General features: G+C 36.6%; 1 protein-coding gene across 5 annotated transcripts in view; it reads right to left on the minus strand.

Moving 5' to 3' along the window:
* PTPN13 (protein tyrosine phosphatase non-receptor type 13) overlaps positions 1–25,837 on the minus strand; it is a 243,238-nt gene that overhangs the window by 39,402 nt on the left and 177,999 nt on the right. For 4 of the 5 annotated variants that reach the window (XM_066281164.1, XM_066281168.1, XM_066281169.1 and 1 more), the window contains 13 exons: positions 24,841–25,304; positions 23,311–23,442; positions 21,840–21,933; positions 20,819–20,904; positions 19,627–19,786; positions 17,008–17,222; positions 16,792–16,890; positions 15,098–15,456; positions 13,648–13,819; positions 11,886–12,044; positions 10,475–10,646; positions 10,165–10,375; positions 6,870–6,940 (listed from right to left, as the gene is read on the minus strand). In XM_066281164.1, coding sequence (XP_066137261.1) covers positions 6,870–6,940; positions 10,165–10,375; positions 10,475–10,646; positions 11,886–12,044; positions 13,648–13,819; positions 15,098–15,456; positions 16,792–16,890; positions 17,008–17,222; positions 19,627–19,786; positions 20,819–20,904; positions 21,840–21,933; positions 23,311–23,442; positions 24,841–25,304 — 2,394 coding nt within the window. The remainder of the gene's footprint in view (positions 1–6,869; positions 6,941–10,164; positions 10,376–10,474; positions 10,647–11,885; positions 12,045–13,647; positions 13,820–15,097; positions 15,457–16,791; positions 16,891–17,007; positions 17,223–19,626; positions 19,787–20,818; positions 20,905–21,839; positions 21,934–23,310; positions 23,443–24,840; positions 25,305–25,837) is intronic. The other variant, XM_066281165.1, reaches the window with a different exon arrangement.

Here is a 25,837-nt window from a genome sequence, read left to right on the forward strand (position 1 = left end):
GTTTCTCTTATCTTCATTCTTGAGACTTTTTTTTCCTCCTCCAATTTGGCCGATTAACTCTCTACCGGTCTTACTCTCTTCTCTCCTTGAACTACACTACCCATAAGTGTTACATCTCCCATTATCATTTCTCTTCTCTTCCTTTCTCTCTATGAGGGTTGCACTCCAAAACCCTTAACTCTCTCTCTCTCTCTCCTTTCTTTTTTCTTCTTTTAGTGGTTCCCTCTTTTTTTCTCTCTCTCTCTTTCTTTTCTCCCTCTATATTAGTTTCTTCCTTTCTCCTTTACATCTCCTCTCATTCAAACCTCAATAACAAACAAATTATCTTATCTGGGACTCAAACCTATGTTTGTGGCATTTTGGGGGGTTTTTACTTCACCTTTTTAACTCACTAGCAGTGCTCCCATCCCTGGCTCTCCATATTATCTAGTTCTTGTTCCACTAAATACAATAGTAAGTTTTTAATTTGTCCCCCCATTTTTCCATTTTCCTCTTATTCCTCTCATCATAACTCTTAGAAAACCAACACCTAAAAGCAAATCATTTTATTCTTGACCCAAATTTTTTCCTTATTTGCTTTTTGTGGGTCCATACGCTCTTTTTTTTTTTTCTTTTTTTTTTTTTTTTTTTCTTTCTCTCTTTTTTGCCCCTTTATTACTTTTCCCCAATTCAGGCCCTCCATCACAGGCATTGTTTGTTATAACTCACACTCCACCACAAGATTTTCTCAAGAAAGAGGGGAGAGGAGAGGAGAGGAAAAAAAGAGGGGGGGAATAATTTCCTTTTTTAAAAAATTTTTATTTTATTTTATTTTTCTTTATTTCATTATTTTTTTTAAAAAAAAACAACTCTTTTCGATTTGTTATTTTTTTATTTTTTTTAACTTTTTATTCTTTATTAAATCTCATTAATACTATCAACAAAACCACCCTCAGATGCCATTAAGGAAGAGAAAATCGAATATCATGGATACAAAAGAAAGAGAGGTAACACAGCTAGATGAGGAAAAATCTATGGAGAAAAAATTTAATATATTGGAAACCTTGGAGCTAAATGACAGAGAATTCAAGATAGAAATACTAAAAATCCTCCGAGATATACAAGAAAACACAGAAAGGCAATATAGGGAGCTCAGAAAACAACTCCATGAACACAAAGAATATATGTCCAAGGAAATTGAAACTATAAAAACAAATCAAACAGAGATGAAAAACTCAATTCACGAGCTGAAAAACGAAGTAACAAGCTTAGCTAATAGAACAGGTCAGATAGAAGAGAGGATTAGTGAAATAGAAGACAAGCAACTTGAGGCACAACAGAGAGAAGAAGAAAGAGACTCAAAAATTAAAAAAAATGAGATAGCCCTACAAGAATTATCTGACTCCATCAAAAAGAATAACATAAGAATAATAGGTATATCAGAGGGAGAAGAGAGAGAAAATGGAATGGAGAACATACTTAAACAAATAATTGATGAGAACTTCCCAAGCCTGTGGAAAGAACTAAAGCCTCAAGTTCAAGAAGCAAACAGAACTCCAAGTTTTCTTAACCCCAACAAACCTACTCCAAGGCATATCATAATGAAATTGACACAAACCAACAGCAAAGAAAAAATTCTCAAGGAAGCCAGGGAAAAGAAGAATACAACATATAAAGGAAGGCCCATTAGATTATCATCAGATTTCTCAGCAGAAATTCTACAAGCTAGAAGAGAGTGGACCCCAATATTTAAAGTCCTGAAAGAGAGGAACTTTCAGCCACGAATACTATACCCATCAAAGCTATCCTTCAAATACGAAGGAGAAATAAAAACATTCACAGATACAGAAAAGATGAGGGAATTTATCATGAGAAAACCCCCACTCCAGGAATTACTAAAGGGGGTTCTCCAATCAGATACAAAGAACAAAAAAAAACAGAGCCACAAGTAAAAGCTCCAAGAAGAACACAATAAAACCAAATTTAAACTGTGACAACACTAAAAGAAAGAGGGGGAGAAGACGGAGATTAACAGTAGCAAAGGACGATGGAGTGCAAAAGTACTCACAAAATAGTTCGCTACAATGAACAGGGTAGGGACCCTTTTCATTACTCAAAGGTAACCACCATTGAAAAAACCACCACAGAAGCACATGAGATAAAAAAGATAGCAACAGAGGAAAGATGTATGGAATACAACCAAATAAAAACAAAAGATAGAAAAACAAAAGAGAAGGATCAAACAAGACACAAAACTAACAGAAAGCAAGATATAAAATGGCAATAGGGAACTCACAAGTATCAATAATTACACTAAATGTAAATGGATTAAACTCACCAATAAAAAGGCACAGAGTAGCAGAATGGATTAAAAAAGAAAATCCAACTGTATGCTGCCTACAGGAAACTCATCTAAGTAACAAGGATAAAAACAAATTCAAAGTGAAAGGCTGGAAAACAATACTCCAAGCAAATAACATCCAAAAAAAAGCAGGTGTAGCAATACTCATATCGGATAATGCTGACTACAAGACAGGAAAAGTACTTAGAGACAAAAATGGCCATTTCATAATGGCTAAGGGGACACTGAATCAAGAAGACATAACAATTCTTAATATATATGCACCAAACCAAGGAGCACCAAAATATATAAGACAGCTACTTATTGATCTTAAAACAAAAACTGACAAAAATACAATCATACTTGGAGACCTCAATACACCGCTGACGGCTCTAGATCGGTCATCCAAACAGAGAATCAACAAAGACATAGTGGCCTTAAACAAAACACTAGAGCACCTGGATATGATAGACATCTACAGGACATTTCATCCCAAAGTGACTGAGTATACATTTTTCTCCAGTGTACATGGATCATTCTCAAGAATTGACCATATGTTGGGCCACAAAAACAATATCAGCAAATTCAGAAAAATTGAAGTTGTACCAAGCATATTTTCTGATCATAAAGCCTTGAAACTAGAATTCAACTGCAAAAAAGAGGAAAAAAATCCCACAAAAATGTGGAAACTAAACAACATACTTTTAAAAAATGAATGGGTCAAAGAAGAAATAAGTGCAGAGATCAAAAGATATATACAGACTAATGAAAATGACAATACGACATATCAGAATCTATGGGATGCAGCAAAAGCAGTGATAAGAGGGAAGTTCATATCGCTTCAGGCATATATGAACAAACAAGAGAGAGCCCAAGTGAACCACTTAACTTCCCACCTTAAGGAACTAGAAAAAGAAGAACAAAGACAACCCAAAACCAGCCGAAGAAAGGAGATAATAAAAATCAGAGCAGAAATAAATGAATTAGAGAACAGAAAAACTATAGAAAAAATCAATAGAACAAGGAGCTGGTTCTTTGAAAAGATCAACAAAATTGACAAACCCTTGGCAAGACTTACCAAGGAAAAAAGAGAAAGAACTCATATAAACAAAATCCAAAATGAAAGAGGAGAAATCACCACGGACACCGTAGATATACAAAGAATTATTGTAGAATACTATGAAAAACTTTATGCCACTAAATTCAACAACCTAGAAGAAATGGATAAATTCCTAGAAAAATACAACCTTCCTAGACTGAGTCAAGAAGAAGCAGAAAGCCTAAACAGACCTATCAGTAGAGAAGAAATAGAAAAAACCATTAAAAACCTCCCCCAAAATAAAAGTCCAGGCCCTGACGGCTATACCAGCGAATTTTATCAAACATTCAAAGAAGACTTGATTCCTATTCTACTCAAAGTCTTCCAAAAAATTGAAGAAGAAGCAATACTTCCAAACACATTTTATGAGGCCAACATAACCCTCATACCAAAACCAGGCAAGGATGGCACAAAAAAAGAAAACTACAGACCAATATCTCTAATGAATACAGATGCTAAAATACTAAACAAAATACTAGCAAATCGAATACAACAACATATTAAAAAAATAATACATCATGATCAAGTAGGATTCATCCCAGAATCTCAAGGATGGTTCAACATACGTAAAACGGTTAATGTAATACACCATATCAACAAAACAAAGAACAAAAACCACATGATCTTATCAATAGACGCAGAAAAGGCTTTCGATAAAATACAACACAATTTTATGTTTAAGACTCTCAACAAAATGGGTATAGAAGGAAAATATCTCAACATGATAAAGGCCATATATGATAAACCATCAGCTAACATCATATTAAATGGCACTAAACTGAAGGCTTTCCCCCTTAAATCAGGAACAAGACAGGGTTGTCCACTCTCTCCACTCTTATTTAATGTGGTACTAGAGGTTCTAGCCAGAGCAATCAGACAAGACAAAGAAATAAAAGGCATCCATATCGGAAAAGAAGAAGTAAAGGTATCACTTTTTGCAGATGATATGATCCTATACATCGAAAACCCCAAAGAATCCACAAAAAGACTACTAGAAACAATAAGCCAATACAGTAAGGTCGCAGGATACAAAATTAACATACAGAAGTCAATAGCCTTTTTATATGCCAACAATGAAACAACTGAGAAGGAACTCAAAAGAATAATCCCCTTCACGATTGCAACAAAAAAATAAAATACTTAGGAATAAACATAACAAAGAATGTAAAGGACTTATATAATGAAAACTATAAACCATTGTTAAGGGAAATCGAAAAAGATATAATGAGATGGAAGAATATACCTTGTTCTTGGCTAGGAAGAATAAATATAATCAAGATGGCTATATTACCCAAAGCAATATACAAATTTAATGCAATTCCCATCAAAATTCCAATGACATTTTTTAAAGAAATAGAGCAAAAAATCATCAGATTTATATGTACCTATAAAAACCCCCGAATAGCCAAAGCAATCCTAAAGAAAAAGAATGAAGCTGGGGGCATAACAATACCTGACTTCAAACTCTATTATAGGGCCACGACAATCAAAACAGCATGGTATTGGCAGAAAAATAGACACTCAGACCAATGGAACAGAATAGAAAGTCCAGAAATAAAACCACATATATATAGTCAAATAATTTTTGATAAAGGGGCCAACAACACACAATGGAGAAAAGAAAGCCTCTTCAATAAATGGTGCTGGGAAAACTGGAAAGCCACATGCAAAAGAATGAAACTGGACTACAGTCTCTCTCCCTGTACAAAAATTAACTCAAAATGGATCAAAGATCTAAACATAAGACCTGAAACAATTAAGTACATAGAAGAAGACATAGGTACTCAACTCATGGACCTGGGTTTTAAAGAGCATTTTATGAAGTTGACTCCAATGGCAAGAGAAGTGAAGGCAAAAATTAATGAATGGGACTACATCAGACTAAGAAGTTTTTGCTCAGCAAGGGAAACTGATAACAAAATAAACAGAAAGCCAACTAAATGGGAAATGATATTTTCAAACAACAGCTCAGATAAGGGCCTAATATCCAAAATATACAAAGAACTCATAAAACTCAACAACAAACAAACAAACAATCCAATAAAAAAATGGGAAGAGGATATGAATAGACACTTCTCCCAGGAAGAAATACAAATGGCCAACAGATATATGAAAAGATGCTCATCTTCTTTAGCTATTAGAGAAATGCAAATCAAAACGGCAATGAGATACCACCTCACACCTGTTCGATTAGCTGTTATTAGCAAGTCAGGTAATAGCAAATGTTGGAGAGGCTGTGGAGAAAAAGGAACCCTCATACACTGTTGGTGGGAATGTAAAGTAGTACAACCATTATGGAAGAAAGTATGGTGGTTCCTCAAAAAACTGAAAATAGAACTACCTTATGACCCAGCAATCCCTCTACTGGGTATATATCCCCAAAACTCAGAAACATTGATACGTAAAGACACATGCAGCCCCATGTTTATTGCAGCATTGTTCACAGTGGCCAGGACATGGAAACAACCAAAAAGCCCATCAATAGATGACTGGATAAAGAAGATGTGGCACATATACACTATGGAATACTACTCAGCCATAAGAAATGATGACATCGGAACATTTACAGCAAAATGGTGGGATCTTGATAACATGATACGAAGCGAAATAAGTAAATCAGAAAAAAACAGGAACTGTATTATTCCATACGTAGGTGGGACATAATAGTGAAACTAAGAGACATTGATAAGAGTGTGGTGGTTACGGGGGGGAGGGGGGAATGGGAGAGGGATAGGGGGTGGGAGGGGCACAAAGAAAACAAGATAGAAGGTGACAGAGGACAATCTGACTTTGGGTGGTGGGTATGCAACATAATTGAACGACAAGATAACCTGGACTTGTTATCTTTGAATATATGTATCCTGATTGATTGATGTCACCCCATTAAAAAAATAAAATTATAAAATAAAATAAAATAAAAAAAAAAAAAAAAAAAAAAAAAGAATGACCTAAAAATAATTCAATCTAGAAAGATGAAGGTTAGAATAAATTTTTAGGAATAAATTCCTATAAATTTGTGGGTGCTGTTACAAAGAGCTGAAGAATGCCTTTTAATGTTACTTCCAGGAGATATAGTACATTATCTAGTCCAGAATAAGCATTAAATTAATGTTAAATGCTGCCACAACTACTACTATAATTTAAATTATTATTATATTAAAATGTAAGACAGATACTTGTTTATTCATTGTATTTTCACAGTGCTCTGAACAGTGCCCAGCAGATAAGAAACTAAATAATTGTCTGAATAAATTACTATGTGACAATCAATGTGATGGTTCATGTTGTATTTATGCCTCATTATAACCTTACAAGGTGGCCAGAGATCCTGCAAAACACTCTAAAGGCAATAAAAACATTATAGTGATAGTCTGCATACCTGCTTCTGGGAAAAATATAAATATAGTTACCTTTCCATAATTACTCATCATAAAATGAATGTATCCTTACCATTGGCTTTGGTTGACTTTGGAGTTGAAACTGCAGACTTCTTGGAACTGGGGACCACTGGCTGACCATCTCTGTGTTATAAAAAAATGAAAAGGCAATTGTAAATTACTTAGGATGTTTGTTGCAATATCCTTTGACTGTGTGTTAATTAGGCTCAGGAGCTTTGTTTTGGATGGGCTTCAGAGGGTCTAGGCGCCCCCAAAAGCTGCAGACAAAATTTTGTCCATCTTCACCTATGTATTTTTTTGGAGGGAAATAATATTGACCACAAAAAGTTTGAGAATCACTTCTTTATATAATCTCTCTTCAGGTTTCAGTTCAACATATCGCTTTACTTCCCCTCATTTCACATGCTGGTAAATTCATGATCTAATAACTTGGTTCTCTGTCACTCAGATCATAGGTCAAAAATAACTTAGAAATCATAGATCACTATGTTTTATGAACCTAGAGCTTTTGACATGTTTTAAGTTATTTAAAGTGAAAATCTAGATAAAAATATACTAAAAGGATAAGAAGTACTATCCAATGTGAAAAACAGTAAAAAAGACAGGCCTTGGAAATGGAGGGCTAGTAAGCCAACTTATTGTTGCTGATACTTGAGAAAAAAGGCAGGTTGCCTAAGTATACGGTGCTGGAAGAAGCAATTAGCCATGGGCCCTAAGCATTCCTGCAATTCTTCCTGGGTACCCCAGAAACGCAAGGCTGTGACCACTTTTTACCTGGGCTAATTCTCAAGGCTATGTTTGTGGTGAGCAAGCTTGAGGGATGACATAACCTCTTTTCCTAAACAAAAAGCAGGCTTTCTAGGAGCCTGCCATAAAGGGGCAGGTTCCAGGCTCTTCTTAAAGTAGTCTTCTCCTGTAATATAGCCCACTGTATGTGCAGGAATCCACTAGATCCACCTGTGTCATCTCTATGTGACTTCGGGGATGTGCAGAACTGATACTAATACCATCTGCAATAAATATGTTGTCTCTAATCCAGGAGTTTCATATCTCCTGTCAATATGCAAGAAACAATAACTAGCCAAGTTATTAGCTTGCAAATAGGGTAAAATCACAGACCATTTACAGTTTTGTTTTTTTTTAATTCTTTGAGAGGAAGGGAGGCAGAGACATTTTGTGAGAGGAGGGGAGGCAGAGACAGACTCCCACATGTGCTCGACCGGGATCTTCCCAGCAAGCCCACTACGAGGCGATGCTCTGCCTGTCTTCTTCTAAAGAAGAGCAACCCAGCTCTTCTTTAGTGCCTGAGGCACAGGCCACGGAGCCATTCTCAGTGCCTAAGGCCAACTCTCTTCAATCAAGCCATGGCTACAGAAGGAGAAGAGAGAGAGAGAAAAAAAAGAGAGAGATAGAGAAATGAGAGGGGGGTGGGGTGGAGAAGGAGATGGGTGCATTTCCTGTGTGCCCTAACCAGGAATCAAACCCAGGACATCCACATGAGGGGCTGATGCTCTACCACTGAGCCAACTGGCCAGGGCACATTTCTTGACATACAGATAATTTCCATAAATATACACCCCTCCATATTGCTATGCTGTGGATGTTAAAGACAGCAGATATATACAACAGTGGAGAGAAAGCTGGAAGTCCAAAGAGGAAAGTAATTGGGACTACTGCTACTATACCTTTAGTGGCTATAGAAAAGGTAAAAGTAGAAAGAAAAAAGAAAGTAATTTCAGAGCTAGGGTAAAAGGTGCTCTATGATTTTGAGGCAAAAAAATTCAGCGAGATCTGTAGTTAAGAGATGTTAATTTTCATAAAAATATTTCCCAGGGTGTTTGGATCTTCTCTCTTCCCCACTAATTAATAATCAGCTACATCTAAGAAAAGCACCTCATGCCAAATTTAATTTTTAGAAATATATTAAGAAAAGATAGTCAGAAATTATACTCAAGGAAAAAAGTACACAATCTGTCTTAAAAGTTTAGAAGGAATAAATAAGCTTACTATCAAATGATTTAAATAATAGTTCCTATATTTGGAAAGACAAGGTAAAACTTACCATGAATCACAGACATAAAAATGTGCAGCTTCCCTTTCTATAATAAAAGCCTGGATTTATGTCTATTGCGGTAGGCAGAGTAAGATGCCCACCCCATGTGTACACTGTAATCCTTGGAACGTGAATATGGAACCTAAAGGCAGAAGGGATTTTGCAGATGTGTGTAAACTAAGGATCTAGAGAAGGAGATTATTTTGGATTATCTGGTTGGGCTCAATGTAATCACAGGGGTCCTTATTAATGAAAGAGTGAGAAAGTCAGAGGAGATGTGCCAGCAGACGCAGAGTGTGGTGACTCCTGGCTTTGCTATGGGAGCGGGCAGGGGGCCAGGAGTAGGGCGATCCTAGAAAGCAGAAGAGGCAGAGAACCGAATGATCTTCTGGAGCCCACAGAGGGAATACAGCTCTGCCTGGATCTTAGCCCACTGAGACCCATTCTGTGTTTCTGACTTCAGAAACTATCAAAACAAACTTCTGTTGTTTTAAGCCACTACATTTGTAGTTATTTGAAATTAATATATACAGTTTTTCAAGTTATTCCATTTTTAAGTGAAAGTAAAGTTGCCATTACCATTTCTTAGAGTGTAAAATTGTTATGAGGTATAGTGGACGTGGCAATTCTATGCCTCATTGGTTGAAGACATGCGGTTTAGGTAGGACTAACTTTCCCAACACTGGTCTGGGCCAATCAATATATTGTTACCATTTTGCTTCAGTTCAGGGACTGACCCTAATTTAGGTCTAAGGCAATCAGCACATAGTCCTTGCTTTCCATAAGTGATGAGTGAGACTTCTGATTGAAGATGCTCTGGGTTGTGTCATGTAGAATGGAGGTGTGAGGCATAAAACTGACACAAACATGACTATCACGAAGAAAACACACATACAAAGTAGATAATGAAAACAGCAAAGAAATGAAACTACAGGCCTAAAAAATATTACCTGATGACTATATAATCTTTTTAACCATATAAGGCAGAAAATTTCCTTTCTTGTTTAAACCAAGTTGAGTGGTATTTTCTGTTACTTACAACTGAAAACATCCTAACTGATGAATGTGCTGACCACCCTATTAATAACTGCAAACATGTATCCAAACACTAATTAACTTAAAGTGCTCTGAGAATCTCCTATCAGGAAGTCTGTCTAACTTTATTAAATCCTCCCAGATTAGTCAGTGGATTACTAATTGAGGAATATCTTTTTAAGAGAACATAAGCAAAATCAACAGCCTGAAACGGGTAAGCACACACAAACAAAGCCCACAAATAATTGCAGAGCAGTACCTTGTTGCTTTTAACACCACTGAAGGAAGTGACATGTCTAATGCTCTCTTAGCTTCTTCCAAGGTCATGCCTTGTGTGCTGACTCCATTCACATAGTGGATGATGTCTAATAGCTGGAGATTACCCTCAATCGCTGCCACTGACCTCGGATTGATATCACTAATATACATTACTTGATGAAGGCTGTGGTGACCTCCAGATAAGGAAAAACCTTCAGGGAATAAAAAAAAAAGTTTCCTTACCCTGATGAGCACTTATTTTTAATCCAATCAAGAAAAATCACACTGCACTAAACTTGAATTTGCATTACCCAACTCCTCTTTGTTGCAAGTTAATGTAATGTCAGGTAGCAAATGAGGCAGCACAGGCATCCTGGGCAATTCCAGAACCCGTCCAAGAACTAATCTGACCGTCTTGGGTGCAGCTCGGAGCAGATTCACTGCATCTGTGTGAGTCATGCTTGTAACATCTGTATCATTAACCTACAAAAATGAGAAAGAAGAAAACCAGGATTATAATTTTTGGAGCAGAGAAGTTATCAAGAAAATACAGTAATCCCCCTAATTTTTTGGCATAGGAAATTATCTAAAGAGAATGGTTTATAATTTATTGGTAATTTCCTATACTGTGGAAACTATAAATGCAGTGATTAAGTAATTATAAATGAAATAATAATGTAAAATACTTAACAAGTACATCATTTTTCTGCTAATATAGGAATTTATTACCACAAGAATTTTAAGAACTTTCTGTCCCTTAAACCCAAATAACTTGTTTAATGCTTTAACTGGGATTAAAGGGACTTCCAAATTCAAAAGGGAAATTTAAGGCCTGCCTGGCCGGATAGCTCAGTTGGTTGGAGTATCATCGTAATGCACAAAGGTTGTGGGTTCTAACCCTGATCAGGGCACATAAAGGAACCAATCAATGGGTTCTTTTGCATAAATAAGGGGAACAGCAAATGGATGTTTCTCTTTCTTTCTCTCTAAAATTAAAAAAAAAATAAAATAACAGGAAAAAAAGGTCCTGGCCAGGTGCGTAAGCTGGTTAGAACATTGTTCAAATGTATCAAGGTTGCTGGTTCATCCCTGGTTAGGGCACATATAAGAATCAACCAATGAATGCATAAATGATTAGAACAACAAACTGATGTTTCTCTTTCCCTTCCTCACTTTCTCAAATCAATTAAAAAGAGAGAGAGAACTTAAAGCATTTCTCAAACTGAACACCTTTACTTTTTATTTTTCTTAGTGAGAAAGAGAAAGAAAAAGAGAGAGACAGTCAGGCAGGCAGGAGGGGAGAGAGACGATACGAAAAGCATCAATTTGTTGTTGTGGCACTTTTGTTGTTCATTGATTGCTTTCTCATATATGCCTTAATGGGAGGCAGAGGTTGCAGCTGAGGCAATGGCTCCTTGCTCAAGCCAATGACCTTGGGCTCAAGTCAGCGACCCTGGGCTTCAAGCAAGCGACCTTTGGGCTAAAGCCAGCAACCTTGGGGTTTCCAACCTGGGTACTCAGTATCCTAGGTCGACATTCTATCCACTTGCGCCACAGCCTGGCCAGGCTAAATGCCTTTACATTTAAGAGGTAGAGAAGAAAAACATACACCAAACAGAGAAATAGAGTGTTATATTAACTCAACCTTCTTGTTCTCCCTTCTTCAGTTGTCTTGCTCTCTGGCCAATCATCTGCACAAATTCATTCCACATAATGTCTCACCTTTATGAGCCGGTCCCCAGGTTTTAGTCTTCCATCACTTTTGGCTGGATCTTGAATGACATCATGAACATAACAACCAATACTTTGATTGCCTTTGGTTACTGTAAAACCCAGGCTTCCTTTTTCAGATTTAATTAGGGTAATGACAAGTTCTACTTCCTAAGGGAATAAAACAGTGATTCCTTTAGACAAACAGAAAGATAACTAGTATTTCCATTGAATAACACAGGAGGAAACCAAACCTTAAAACAGGGGTCCCAAACTACGGCCCACGGGCCTCATGCGGCCCCCTGAGGCCATTTATCCGGCCCCCGCCGCACTTCCGGAAGGGGCACCTCTTTCATTGGTGGTCAGTGAGAGGAGCATAGTTCCCATTGAAAAACTGGTCAGTTTGTTGATTTAAATTTACTTGTTCTTTATTTTAAATATTGTATTATTCCCGCTTTGTTTTTATACTTTAAAATAAGATATGTGCAGTGTGCATAGGGATTTGTTAATCATTTTTTTTATTGTCCAGCCCTCCAACGGTCTGACGGACAGTGAACTGGCCCCCTGTGTAAAAAGTTTGGGGACCCCTGCCTTAAAAGGTTACTTATTTCATCCAAATGAATAAACCAGGTCTACCTAACTCTAGACAGAATATCTCCCAATATAAAAGCTGGGTTTAAATACAACATTAATTGTCTAGAAGTATCAGAGACAGAATTTACACTTCAATGCTTGTATTTTCAGACTAAAGGACACATTAGTGGTTATACCTTGATCATTAAAGAATATTTTTTGAAGAGAAGGTTCAAAATTTTTTTCATATATTTCTAGGCAATCAAGATAGATGCCAAGAGCCACAAAAGAAAGTTTTGTTCTCTTGTTTTATAAATATGAAGTCTTTGGATGATTAAATATCACAACTTTGTGCATTTAGTTGTATAAACTATTTTTTGAGAAAAAGATTTCAGCTGAGACATAAAGATTGCTTACAGCTTACAGGGGTGATAACAGATTTCTAAGAAAATCATTCAAAGGTTATTTTCACTCTGAAAATGAAAATGAAGCTATAGATGCTATACCCACACACATTTATAGGCAAACAAATTATATGGAAAGATTAACTCCCAAATGTTTATGGTTTTGGGGTGGTAAGATAATAGTTATAATGTCCTCTTTCTTTGTGTTCTAATTTTCCTACAATATATATTTATTAAATGAATAAAAATAGTATTGAAAAAGAATGACTTTCAATCATTATAAAGGATTATTTTTGAAAATGTGGCTTCCAAACTGAATTTGTAGGTTTAGAAGTTCTAGGGCTATTAGTACAATATAAAGGAGTCCATTTGAGCACACAAAAACAAATGTGGAGTAGAAAATATTACAGTCAATCTTGATTAAAAATTAATAGATAATTCATCAGAATTTAGCAAAAAGCAAATATTGAATTAGGTGCTGGATGTATAGTGAACCCATTTCGTCCTTCCCACAATTGTATGAGGCCGCTAGCTCTTCTAGCTGAAACCATTAAGACTCAGGAGAACTGAGTAGTTTTTCCATAGGTATCTGCCAAGTAGCAGTTACGTCAGTGGCAGAAACAGGGTTGGCATTTTAATATTTTTCTCTTTTCCCCTAATTCTCAGCAGAGAAGCATACTAGATATGTTAATTTATTCTAAAAGACAGTCTTTTTTTTTTTAAAGGGAAATTGTGTGTGACTATCTTTTTCTTTTTTCCTCTTTGGGAATTTTCTTTATAGAGAGGAAACAACTCACCAGCTCTAAGTCCTCAAGGTGGTTTTCAAAGTCATTTTTCAAAGATGTCAAGCTTTCTTGCCTAGTTGGTTCAGAGGTGTGATGTATATGATATTCATCTGTGAAATTAGTGGAAACAGCTTCTGTTTGGGGTGGCTCAGGAGTCAGACCCGGTGGTAGAAGGGAAGGATCACTACGGAGACAAAGAAGCAAGGCATTTTGTACTTATATTTCAACGTCAATATAGTAAGTTTGTGCCACAAACAGAAAATGTTTAACAAATATTCATTTCTGCCTTCTTCTTCTTTTTTTTTTACAGAGATAGAGAGAGAGTCAGAGAAAGAAATAGACAGGGATAGACAGGAACGGAGATGAGAAACATCAATCATTAGTTTTTGATTGCGTGTTGCGACACCTTAGTTGTTCATTGATTGCTTTCTCATATGTGCCTTGACCTCAGGCCTTCAGCAGACCGAGTAACCCCTTGCTTGAGCCAGTGACCTTGGGTCCAAGCTGGTGAGCTTTTTGCTCAAACCAGATGAACCCGCGCTCAAGCTGGCGACCTCAGGGGTCTTGAACCTGGGTCCTTCCGCATCCCAGTCCGATGCTCTATCCATTACGCCACTGCCTGGTCAAGCTCTGCTTTTGAATGAGATCCTAGCTACTTTTCATCTGACTCTGGACTACGAATTTATTTCACATCTGTTATATGCTAACATTACCCAATTTTAGTCTGTCTACGTTCTATTTTAAAGCTCTTTATAAGATACATAAATCAGTAAGATAGATTAAATAAATTTACTTTTGCTTCCTAGTTTTAATTCAAGGTTGAGGCTAATGTTATCAGCAGCCTAATGTGTGTCACAATATATTAAGAGTAAAAGTAGAAAAAAAATAAGTCATATTCCTGTGATGATTTGGATGATACAATAGGGAAAATATATCTGAATAAATATGGTTGGACCTGGATATACAAAAAGACATTAACAAAACAGTAAAATGTATGAATAACTATTATTAGGTATAGATGAAGTCTTTCCCCTTTTATGCCTCTAGGCTTTCAATTACTTCCTTTTCCTAATCTTCTGTACTCTCTTATATCCTACCTTTTGCAATTATTTAACCCTTCCTCCACACCACTTTGCTTTGTATTTTTACTCCCTACTCTTCCACCATATCACTGTCTAAAAAAGTTTCTTCTTCTTCTATTAAGTAATATGAATGATGGTGAAATACAAACAAGGTTCCCAATTCTTAGTAAATATGCTCAAGGGAGCAGCAAGGCTCTAGATGAATGGCTAGAGAGCTTACTGCTTTGCTAAGTGGAACTGTCAGTCACAATAAAGTCATCATCTACTTAATCATTGTGAGGTTCACATATAGGCACATTGCATTTTTGGAGAAATGTAGGTTGTTGCTCCTGTTACTAATGACCATCAGCTGTCTTGAGTGTTACGCATCTTGATAATACCTGAGTTCAAGTCTTGGTTTATTGGGTATTTTCTGAGGAGAGTAAAACATGGTACAAATGGTATCTTCTTGACTCTTGGTTGCCTCCTGTTGATTTTGTGACTGTGTTAATACTATGTTGCTCAGAGTCTGATGTAAAGCGGAACTCCAGCTCATCCTGGCTGGAGCTTTCACTACGTCTTCTTCTCCACTAGCACTGCTGTTACTGTAACTGTCTCTCCTGGATGAGGATGTGCACTGTTTCTTGCTTTTGTCAGATACTTCATTTTCATCTGAGCTGGTGCCTTGCCCCACACACGCTGCTTGAGTAGGGTCTTTACCGGTGTTTGGAAGCACCTGTGCGGGGGAATGCAGTGGCGTCTGTAATGGACACATTTAAAGAGATCAGAGTTTGACAACTTGTACTAACTTTAGAACACTTGGTTGAAAATGAACATGTCAAACAAAAGCACTTCCGACTAAAATATTCAATTATATTTTGATAATTTAAGTAATGTTTATTAGGGAAGAATCACATATAAAAATAACAACTGCAAACTATACAACTTATACTTTAAATCAGAATTAGAGGTATAGTATATATTCTATTTTATCCTGATTTTAAAATGTAAGTTTTTATGAGTATTTTCTGAGGTCTTAAATATGCTTCAGTAACAACTGCATAAAACAGAAAGAATCCTACAGATGGTGTACCTTTAACTTATTTCAGAATTCTTTTATTGGATACAGAGTTGTTTCTAGCTTTGCATTATTATTAGAAATCTAGAACTTTGTATGTAAACTTTCACCAGACTTTCTTATGATTTCCGTGTAGTTTTCTATACAATAGAAATAGAATGTTCTAAATCATCACACAAGATACATTGGAAGGCCTTACTAAGTATTTCAAGATTGCTTTCCATAAATACTGTATCAACTTATAAATTCATTGAGGGAGTTCCACCAGTTCCTAACTGGTGCCTCAAATCAGTGTAGTTTCTTAAAATGCTATTTATAATGCACCTACAGAGGTGTTACTTTCCTATTAATGTTCTTTTAACATTCCCCCCTCTCTGATATAAGAGTTAAAGTTTCTGGGCAATGACACCTAGGGTCATGTTCACTGGAAATGAACACTATATTTTAAGTTGACAGGCCAAAGGCTGTCTTTCTTCATTTGTATTCTTCTTCTTCTATATATGGATTCTTACCCATCAGTATATAATTTACAAATAACCATCAAAATAGATTTTGGATACTTTAGCTATTTCTTGACATAAGAAAAGGAAATGAAAAAACATATATTGTTTACTCAACTGCAGTATTAAAAATAAAGGAAAAAAAAAAATCTCCTTTTTATCTAATCTAGCATGAGGATTATGTTTCTCACTTTGGTTCAATGAAGAAATAAAGAAAAGTTTTTATTGTTACCATTATTTTATGTCTTTTTCTACTCATGCCTAGAAAACAAATTCTAAAATCCCAGAATCTTAGAATCCAAGAATTGAAAGGGAGAGGAGAGAAAGTGAATTGAATTACTTTATATTACAAATATAGAATGTACTCAGCGGTTAAGTGACACACACAAGATAACACTCTTAGTTGAAGTAACTGGGATAAAACCCAGGAGATCATGCAATGATGAAATTATTACAGCTGAATTAATCACTCAATTGATATTCTATAAAAATATAAATTACTTTTTACAAGTCTCACCAAAAGAGCAGGGTCGATTTCTGGTAGCACACCAGGTGGAGGTCTACAGAGAAGCAAGGATACCTCTGGGGAAGTCCCTCTGAGAGCAGATATAACTTCCTGGGGGTACCAAGAAGGATACATGAAGCTACAGTTAAACCACCATGTCCAAATCATTCTAAAAGGCCAATCTATCTCACCATTTAAAATACTATACTCCACATGCTGAAGGCTCACCTGTTGAGACAGTCCTTTCAAAGAGGCTCCATTCACTTTCAAGATAACATCACCCACATCAATTTTTCCACTTTCTGCTGCTGGCTGTCCAGGAAAGAGTTTTTTAACCCTTACTATGCTGGTATTCATTTGCTCAGGTATAAGATTATCTTCTCGAGAAAAACTGAATCCTAGGCCTGAGCTATTTTTGAACAATTTTACCTCAAATGTATTCTCTGCAGAAAAAAGATATAAAAAATATTCTTAACATGCTATATATATATATACACAAACACATATATTTTCAGATACATTTAAAAAATTTTATTTACTGATTTGAGAGAGAGAGAGAAAGGAAGAGAAAAATCGATTTGTTGTTCACTTATTTATGCATGAATTCATTGGTTTATTCTTTTTAAAAATCTATTTCTTTCATTGATTGATTTTAGAGATATAAAGTGAGTTAGGGAAAGAGAAGGAAGTATTCATTTGTTGCTCTACCTAGTTGCACAATCATCGGTCACTTCCTCTCTTTGTCCTGACTGCGGATCAAACCTACAACCTTGGTATATCCAGATGACGCTCCAACCAGCTGAGCAACCCGGCCAGGGCTAGACACTTTTTAAAAAGCCTCTCTTCCTACCATATTTCCAGCCTTATATACACTTAGTGCACTCTTATTCTTTAAGCAAATCCTGTTTCACACTCTATCAATTAAAAAACTAACCCTAATAAACTAAGCTGCATGAACTAACAGCTTGAACAGAAAAGAGGATTTTGAAATCAGGGTTTTGAAATAAAATTATGTTTTAATCTTATGTGTTTTAAAAGACTGTAGAACACACACAAAAAAGACAAAATCAGGAAAGGAGAAGAAAAGAGAAATTGAGGTATGCAATGAGAGGGCAATGATGAGAACAATACAAATGTCAGAGAAGGGCATGGGGAAGATGACATTCTGATGTTTTGGTACAGAATAATATAATCCAATAAAATATAATGACAAAAAATATTTTTAAACAATAATCAGAACATAAAACAACATATTTAAAGAAAGAATGATAGAGGAAGAATATAGGGCAGGGAGATCAAGTGGGCATTATTATTATTTTTGCACGAGAGAGAGAGAGAGAAAGAGACAGAAAGGGAGAGAGATGAGAAGCATCAACTCATAGTTGTGGCACCTTAGTTGCTCATTGATTGTTTTCTTATATGTGCCTTGATTGGGGGGCTCCAGCTGAGCCAGTGACCCCTTGCTCAAGCCAGCAACCTTTGGGCTTCAAGCCAATGACCTTTGGGCTCAAACCAGTGACCTCAGAGTTCAAACCTGGGTCCTCAGTATCCCAGGCCGACGCTTTATCCACTGTGCCAGCACCTGGTCAGGCTCAAGAGGGCATTCTAATTTTACTTTCATACTCAGAAAAAATATAGGCTAGGTTATTTTTTCTCCTTATTTTGGGGACTAATTCAGAGTTGCTAACAATTCTGTTAAAGAATAATTTAAAATAAAAGACAAACAATGACTATATACCATCACCATCATTTATAAAGTAAAATACATTTATGCCCTTTAAAAGAAAGATAGGCTCTGGCCAGATAGCTCAGCTGGTTACAGTATCAACCGGATATGCCAAGATTGAGAGTTCAATATCCGGTCAGGGCACATATAAGAATCAACCAATGACGGCATGAATAAGTGGAACAACAAATCGATGTTTCTCTCTCTCTCTCTTAAGTCAATAAATAAAAACTTTGTAAAAAAGGAAGATGAATGAAATATGAGAAAAAGGGGACTTCTGTATTATGAACAGACTTATCATTAGGAAAAGCTCACTATTACATCATCCTTAATTTTCATATTTTACTACCAATTAGTGGTATATCCAAGAGCTCTCAAAGTATATAAGAAAACCCAGTATCCGGGGGCTATTAGGTGCATTTCTACTCAGTGTTAGCTTGTCAAGTCCATAGAATTAAATAGAAATATAGAAAAAGTCAAGGTTTCATATGGGGTTAAAGCCATTTTCAGCAGTTTTTATATACAGTGGTCTCACGCCTATCACGGGGATTAGGTTCCAGAATCCCCCACGATAGGCAAAAATCCAGAAAGTAGCATCTTAAATTTATTTTATTATTTATATAATTTTAAGGCTTTATAAACCCTCCCCACATTCTTACAAACCTTTCCCACACCTTATATTTGCAGCAAAAATAATCAAATTAAATATATAAAAATACCTATATACCGCAAAATCCCACGATATAGCAAAAAATCTGATACAAAATGAGATATATACAATTTTAAAATCTGTGATACAGTGAGCCTGCGAAAAGTGAACCGCGATACGGCGAGGGACAACTGTATTATTTCCCTTAAAAATATGATTTTGAAGTTTGAATAGTACTTAAGGTACTATTATATAACCATAATCTATTTCATGCATGGCATCATTATCCAAAGTCTTTCAGATTCTAAAAGCAGCAAATATGTCTTTTTTAAAAATTCAGTGTAGGGATGCATTAGATTATCTATAGAATAATTAAAGAGACTTAGGCATGAATTGTGATCCAACATGCAAAATTCAAATTCTGAGTAAGCCCAGAATAAGTGAAAATTGAGACAGTGTCCCAAGGCCTGACCTTCAGTGACAAAGCTGTAGTCTTTGACAGGAGTCGTTTTCTTCATTTTTTCTGAGCCTTGACCTTGGCCACCTGGATCTGAGAGGGGGTACGGTGCAGTCACAGAGGTGTGTTCTTTGGATGTTGGAGACTGTCCCTTTTCTAACAAGAGATGGACCAACTGGAAAAATAAAAAAGCACTTCATTAATAAGAATGATAAGAAAGTAGATACTTTGTATAATTGATGATGAAATCATTTCAAGTAAGTATCTGGTCAACCAAAATATAGGTAGACAGAGAGAAAAAAATTAAGTGACAAAAGCAAGGGGTTGAAAATTTCAAAATCAAGTTTTTATTATTTTTTGTATAAAAAGATAATTAGAAAAATTCTATTATAAAAAATAACAAACATTGGATTAAAATTACTACTGTATTATAATATAAAAACCATTATAAATAATTGGCTAAACTCTCTGACTCAGAATGTATTTGAGCAAAATGAATTTAGCCTTTGGGATCAAGAATGACTAGAAGTGAAAATAACTATTGGTGGATGCTGACAAAAATTTTTAAAAATGCAATCTCCACCATTCCTCATGTCAGATCTCTGCTGATATTAGGGCTAAATGGGATACAGAAAGACAGTTTCCTCAGGAAAGAAAACCTCTGTTATAAGGTTTGCTTCTTAATATGGAAGAAAAAAAAATATTAGGATATCAGGATTGGTTTCTTTTTGTTTTCTTTACAAAACAAAACAAAACAAAACAAAACAAAACAAAACGAGGCAGGAAAGGAGAGGGATGAGAAACATTAACCTGTAGTCATGTCACTTTAGTTGTTCACGGACTGCCTCTCATATGTGCCTTGGCCAGGGGCTCCAGCTGAGCCAGGACTCCTTGCTCAAGCTATCAACCTTGGGCTTCAAGCCAGTGGCTTTTGAGTTCAAGCTAGCGACCACAGCGTCATGTTAATGATCCCATGCTTAAGCTGGTGAGCCTGCACTAAAGCCGGATGAGCCCAAGCTCAAGCCGGCGATCTTGGGGGTTTGAACCTGGGACCTCAGCATCCCAAGTTGATGCTCTATCCACTGTGCCACCACCAGTCAGGTTGTTTCTTGACTAACAAGTTGGATATCTCCATGAAATTGATATTATTCTCACATTATTCTGTTCTTCTAAGGCATCTTTAAAATGTGGCATAACGAGCTGTTACCTGTCCTGTATTCCTCAGGGTTTCCACAGCTTGCTTATGGGTAGCTCCTTCCAGACTAACTCCATTGACAGCGAGGACACGATCACCTATAAAACAGGCATTCATTTTGAAGAAAACAAATCATAAAACATAATCATGCTATTTACTACCTTGTAGTCTTGTTTTGTATTACTTTGTTTAGAGACTGAGACAAATTCTGGACAAAACTGTGTCATAGTTTCTTTAATTTCCCAATTCTATGGTTAATCTTAGGTGCATTTTAGAATAAGATATTGTACATATTGCAAAATTGATTTAAATCCTGGTAAATGATAAACTGAACTACAAATGTAGAGCAATTGGAGAGAACTAACTTAGATCTAATTAGAAATATTGGCCCTAGCTGGTTGGCTCAGTAGTACAGTGTCAGCTCAGTGTATGGATGATCCCAGGTTTGATTCCCAGCCAGGGTACACAGGAGAAGCACCCATATGCATCTCCACCCCTCCCCCTCTCGCTTTTCTCTCTCTCTTCCTTGCATCCGTGGGTTGATTGGAGCAAATTTGTCCTGGGAGCTGAACATGGCTCCATGGCCTGTGCCTCAGGCGCTAAGAAGAGTTCGGTTGCTTAGCAATGGAGCAATGTCCCAGATGGACAGAGCATCATTCCCCAGTAGGCATCCTGGGTGGATCCTGGTTGGGGCACATGTGGGAGTCAGTTTGTCTATCTCCCCTCCTCTCAATGAATTAAAAAAAAATGTGTCTGTCAGTGTCTTTACAAAGGTACCATCCTCTCCCATTTCCTGGTAATCTGTTTCTTAGAAAGTACAAAACATGAATTAAAACACTGTCAAAATATTTTCTGATACTAGAGAGTAAGTTGGAAAGAAGAGTTTTTGGAATGACATCAAGGAGTCTTGAGAATTTGTATATGTTCTTATTTTATATTACAAAAAATTTTAAGGTCTATATCAAAATTTTAATTTATTTGTTGAAGTGGAAATACTATATATAATTCCCATACACATACACAAGTACTCTACCTTTGTGAATTCTACCATCGAACTCCGCTGCTCCCTTGGGAATCACAGCTTTCACATAAATGCCGCCATGTCGGACACTGGTATTAACACCCCCCTAAGTGGGAAAAGACAAGTATAATAATATTAAAAAAAAATTTTAATTTATTTTTAGAGAGAGGGGAGAGAGAAAAAAGAGGGAGGAGCAGGAAACATCAACTCCCATATGTGCCTTGACTGGGCAAGCCCAGGGTTTGAATCGGCGACCTCAGCATTCCAGGTTGACGATTTATCCACTGTGCCACCACAGGTCAGGCAATAACATTTTGTAATACAAAAAAGTTCATACTTCATTTTTCAAATCTGAGACCCAGAAAACATTCAATTTATCAGCGAAAGCAGCCACAGCATGTCAGCACATGCAATTATTTCAATGCCCAAGAATATTTTCAGTTAAATTTTCCAAATGTTAAAGAAGTTACTTTTTAGGTGAATTCCTTATTCAGAAAATAACAACATGCCACATCTTAATTATATGAAGAATTACTCTTCCTTTGTTAGGTCTATACCATGCATTATGAGCAAGCAGAAAGCAAAATCCATCTATGTAAAATTAGTGTGAGAACTGTCAGAAAAAACAGCATATGGAATAATATACTACTGATCGTATTTGCTTATCTGAAAGCAAATCTTATGAGTCAAAGACTTTTTTTTTCATTTTGAAAGGTTTTGGTAGAGAAGTTTGCTTATAGTTTAGATGAGAGATAATGAGTAGATTCTCTATCTCACATGGACATACAGTTTTTATTTCCCTTGAAAACAGAAAGATAAAATTCAAAAGAAGTTAAGGGCAAAAGGAAAGAGTAATACTTTTTAAAGTGCTAGCAATTTTTGTCTTCTTTTTGATACCGATATATTAATAGTGCTATTTCTTCAGTGTTTCTAAATTGCTTTCATAATTAATATCCTTCAAATATCATGCATGATAATGTTACCATTTAGGGTATAGTATACTCATTAACAGATTTTTGCAAGAAGCCTATGTTCATATTGTAACCACTGTAGCAATACATATATATTCTGTAACCTGTAATTTTAAAATACTAATTGTGTTTATAAAGAGAAATGGCATATCCATTAGACTTGAACTGTTTATGATGTGCGTTAAAATGTATTATTCCATGCTCATGCAAATGCTATCAAATGCATATAAAGCGTACTTATTTATTTTATATTTTCCAAGTCTTATGTCAGATTAAGCAAGTGTGAAATCCATGGATGAAAGGTAGCATTTGTCTAATTTCTTTAAACCACAGGAAAAAGTGACTAGTACACTCAAAATTTGAAAAATGTTTTATATATGCTTCAATTTTTAATTTTGGAAGTATTTGACAAGTTTCACTTTTGCAGCAAAAAAATTCAATGAATCAACTGGAATACACGAGGCTGTTGGAAGTGGAGAAGAGAAAACACTGAAAACCTTGTCGAACAGTACCGTGACACTTATCCCCAAGCTGTTAGCATTTTTAGCCAGTTCGACCTCAAAGATATCTCCAGGTTTAGGAGGTGATGAAGGACAAGTTTTAAAATTCATTTTGTTGGATGTATTCATTGAGGAGGAAGATTCCTTAACAAAGAAAAACAAACAAAAGGATTTCTTGTTAGACTTAAAATGAATTACTACCGGATGATTCAATATATTTTATTTTTTGAGAAAAATTAAGAAAAAACAAGATACTAAGGGACAGAGTGAATTTAAAAATCATGAGGTTTGGAAGAGATCTTCAAGATCATCTAACCCAATACCTTCATGTTTTAGGGTTGAAGAAATTGAGGTCTGGGAGGTTCAAGGGCTTGCTTCAGGTCAAACAGCTAGAGATGGCTAAGGGAAGCCCAGAGCCCAGTTCAAACCTGGCTTTATAATCCTTGTCCAATGCTTTTTATACTCTTGAATTTGGAAAGTATTCTCATTTCCTTTTTAAAAAGTCAATATATATTAAGCAGTAGCAAGAGAGGGAGGGAGGGAGGGAGGGAGGGGGAGAGAGAGAGAGAGAGAGAGAGGAGACAGGAAAAGAGAGAGATGGGAAGCATCAATTTGTTGTTGCAGCACTTCAGTTGTTCATTGATTGCTTTCTCATGTGTGCCTTGTGCTTTGACAGGGTGGTGGTGGGGGAACTACAGCTGAGCCAGTGACCCCTTGCTCAAGCCAGCAACCATGGGGTCATGTCTATGATCCCACGCTCAAGCTAGCGACGCCGCTTTAAAGCCAGATGAGTCGGTGCTCAAGCTGGCAAACTCGGGGTTTCAAACCTGGGTTCTTAGCATCCCAGGTCGATGCTCTATCCACTGTGCCTCTCTGCCTGGTCAGGCTAAGCAGCAGCTTTTAACTTAGTCGTTTTTAAAATGAGTAAGCTTGTTTACTTTGTTTATGTTTACAAATCCAACATCAATATAACCACAACAGCTGAGCTCCATTTATAAAGGCATAATCCTCTTTATGAGGAATGTTGGTTTTTCAGTAAAAAAGAAAGGAGTTAGGGTTCTTTTCTGAATTTGCTTAAATTTTATCATTTCTAGGAAATAAGAAATTTTCCATATTGTTGTTTTTGTTATTATTATTGTTATACATCCAGAACTTCAGAAGAATTTAAGTTATCAATAATAAGGTCAACTGGCCATTCCATGAACTATTTAAGAACAATATTTTTCATGTATTAAATTCTCTTATAACACAAATTATGCAAGATATAAACAATTTGTAGAAAATACTTATAATCTGATTATTCTTTTGTATTATCAGGTAACAAATTGTCAGAATAATAGCCATTTTAGAGTTAGTATTCAAAGCTGCTAATTTCTCTGAAAGTTAGCATCAAATGCATTAGCAGTTAGTAGCATATTATACAAATGATTCCTCCTTTCCAGAATAATGTAAGTAATTCACTGTAGATCATTCCACTCTGTAACATATTTGCTGTTGTTTGTTTTGTTAAGTTAAAAAGAGAATATTCAAATTAGACTATGCCTTTTTTGACTCTTGATGGTCCTGACTGCTGGAGTAAGTGGCTTCATCCATGTCTGAGTCTCCACGATCGGAGTAATCTGGTGCATCAGAAACGCCTGGTTTTCTCGCTTTGCTCTGGTTACTGTCAGTAGAAGTCCTCTTCTTCTCAGTGGCTTTGGATATCACAGACAGGGAAGGGCTGCCACACTGGGATTCCTGCCAGGTTCGGTCACCTACATGGCTAGCAAAGAAACCATTCACCTGGCTCTGGGACAAACTGACACTCTCAGTCCTGGAATCTTGAGAACTCAGGCTTCCTTCCCGCAGCGCCCCAGACAGCCCAAAAGAGCCTTCTGACATGAGCCTCGGGATACCCTGTGGCCAGCGGTGATCTTCAGACGAATCTATAGCAGGGTCTTGCATGTAGGAAGGTTTTTTCATGTAACTTTTCATGCCATTGGCAGTGTGCACAGGCGTAGATGGCGCTGTAAGTCAAAATACATCAAGGAAAATAACAGGTTAGTGACACACACAATGCTCCGATGATTGTTGGAGGATTTTACACAGGACAACACACACACACACACACACACACACACACACACACACACACTGGACCTAGGGCCTGAAACCATGACAAGAACCCAACAAATGCAGTAGATGCTTTCTATTTCTTTTGCTCCTTCCTCTGGTAATTCTTGAGCAATTTCTATTGACATGTGTACCCCCTTCATCTCGGCTCCCCATTTCCTGATTAATGCAGTTTAATGCAGTTTTCTACCTGTTTGCCTGACAAAAATGAGGACTGAAGCCCTGGCTGGTTGGCTCAGTGGTAGAGCGTCGGCCTGGCGTGCAGGAGTCCCGGGTTCAATTCCTGGCCAGGGCACACAGGAGAAGTGCCCATCTGCTTCTCCACCCCTCCCCCTCTCCTTCCTCTCTGTCTCTCTCTTCCCCTCCCGTAGCCGAAGCTCCACTGGAGCAAAGTTGGCCCGGGCACTGAGGATGGCTCTGTGGCCTC

This window comes from Saccopteryx bilineata, chromosome 5 (genome assembly GCF_036850765.1).
Source record: "Saccopteryx bilineata isolate mSacBil1 chromosome 5, mSacBil1_pri_phased_curated, whole genome shotgun sequence".
Lineage (NCBI taxonomy): Eukaryota > Metazoa > Chordata > Mammalia > Chiroptera > Emballonuridae > Saccopteryx > Saccopteryx bilineata.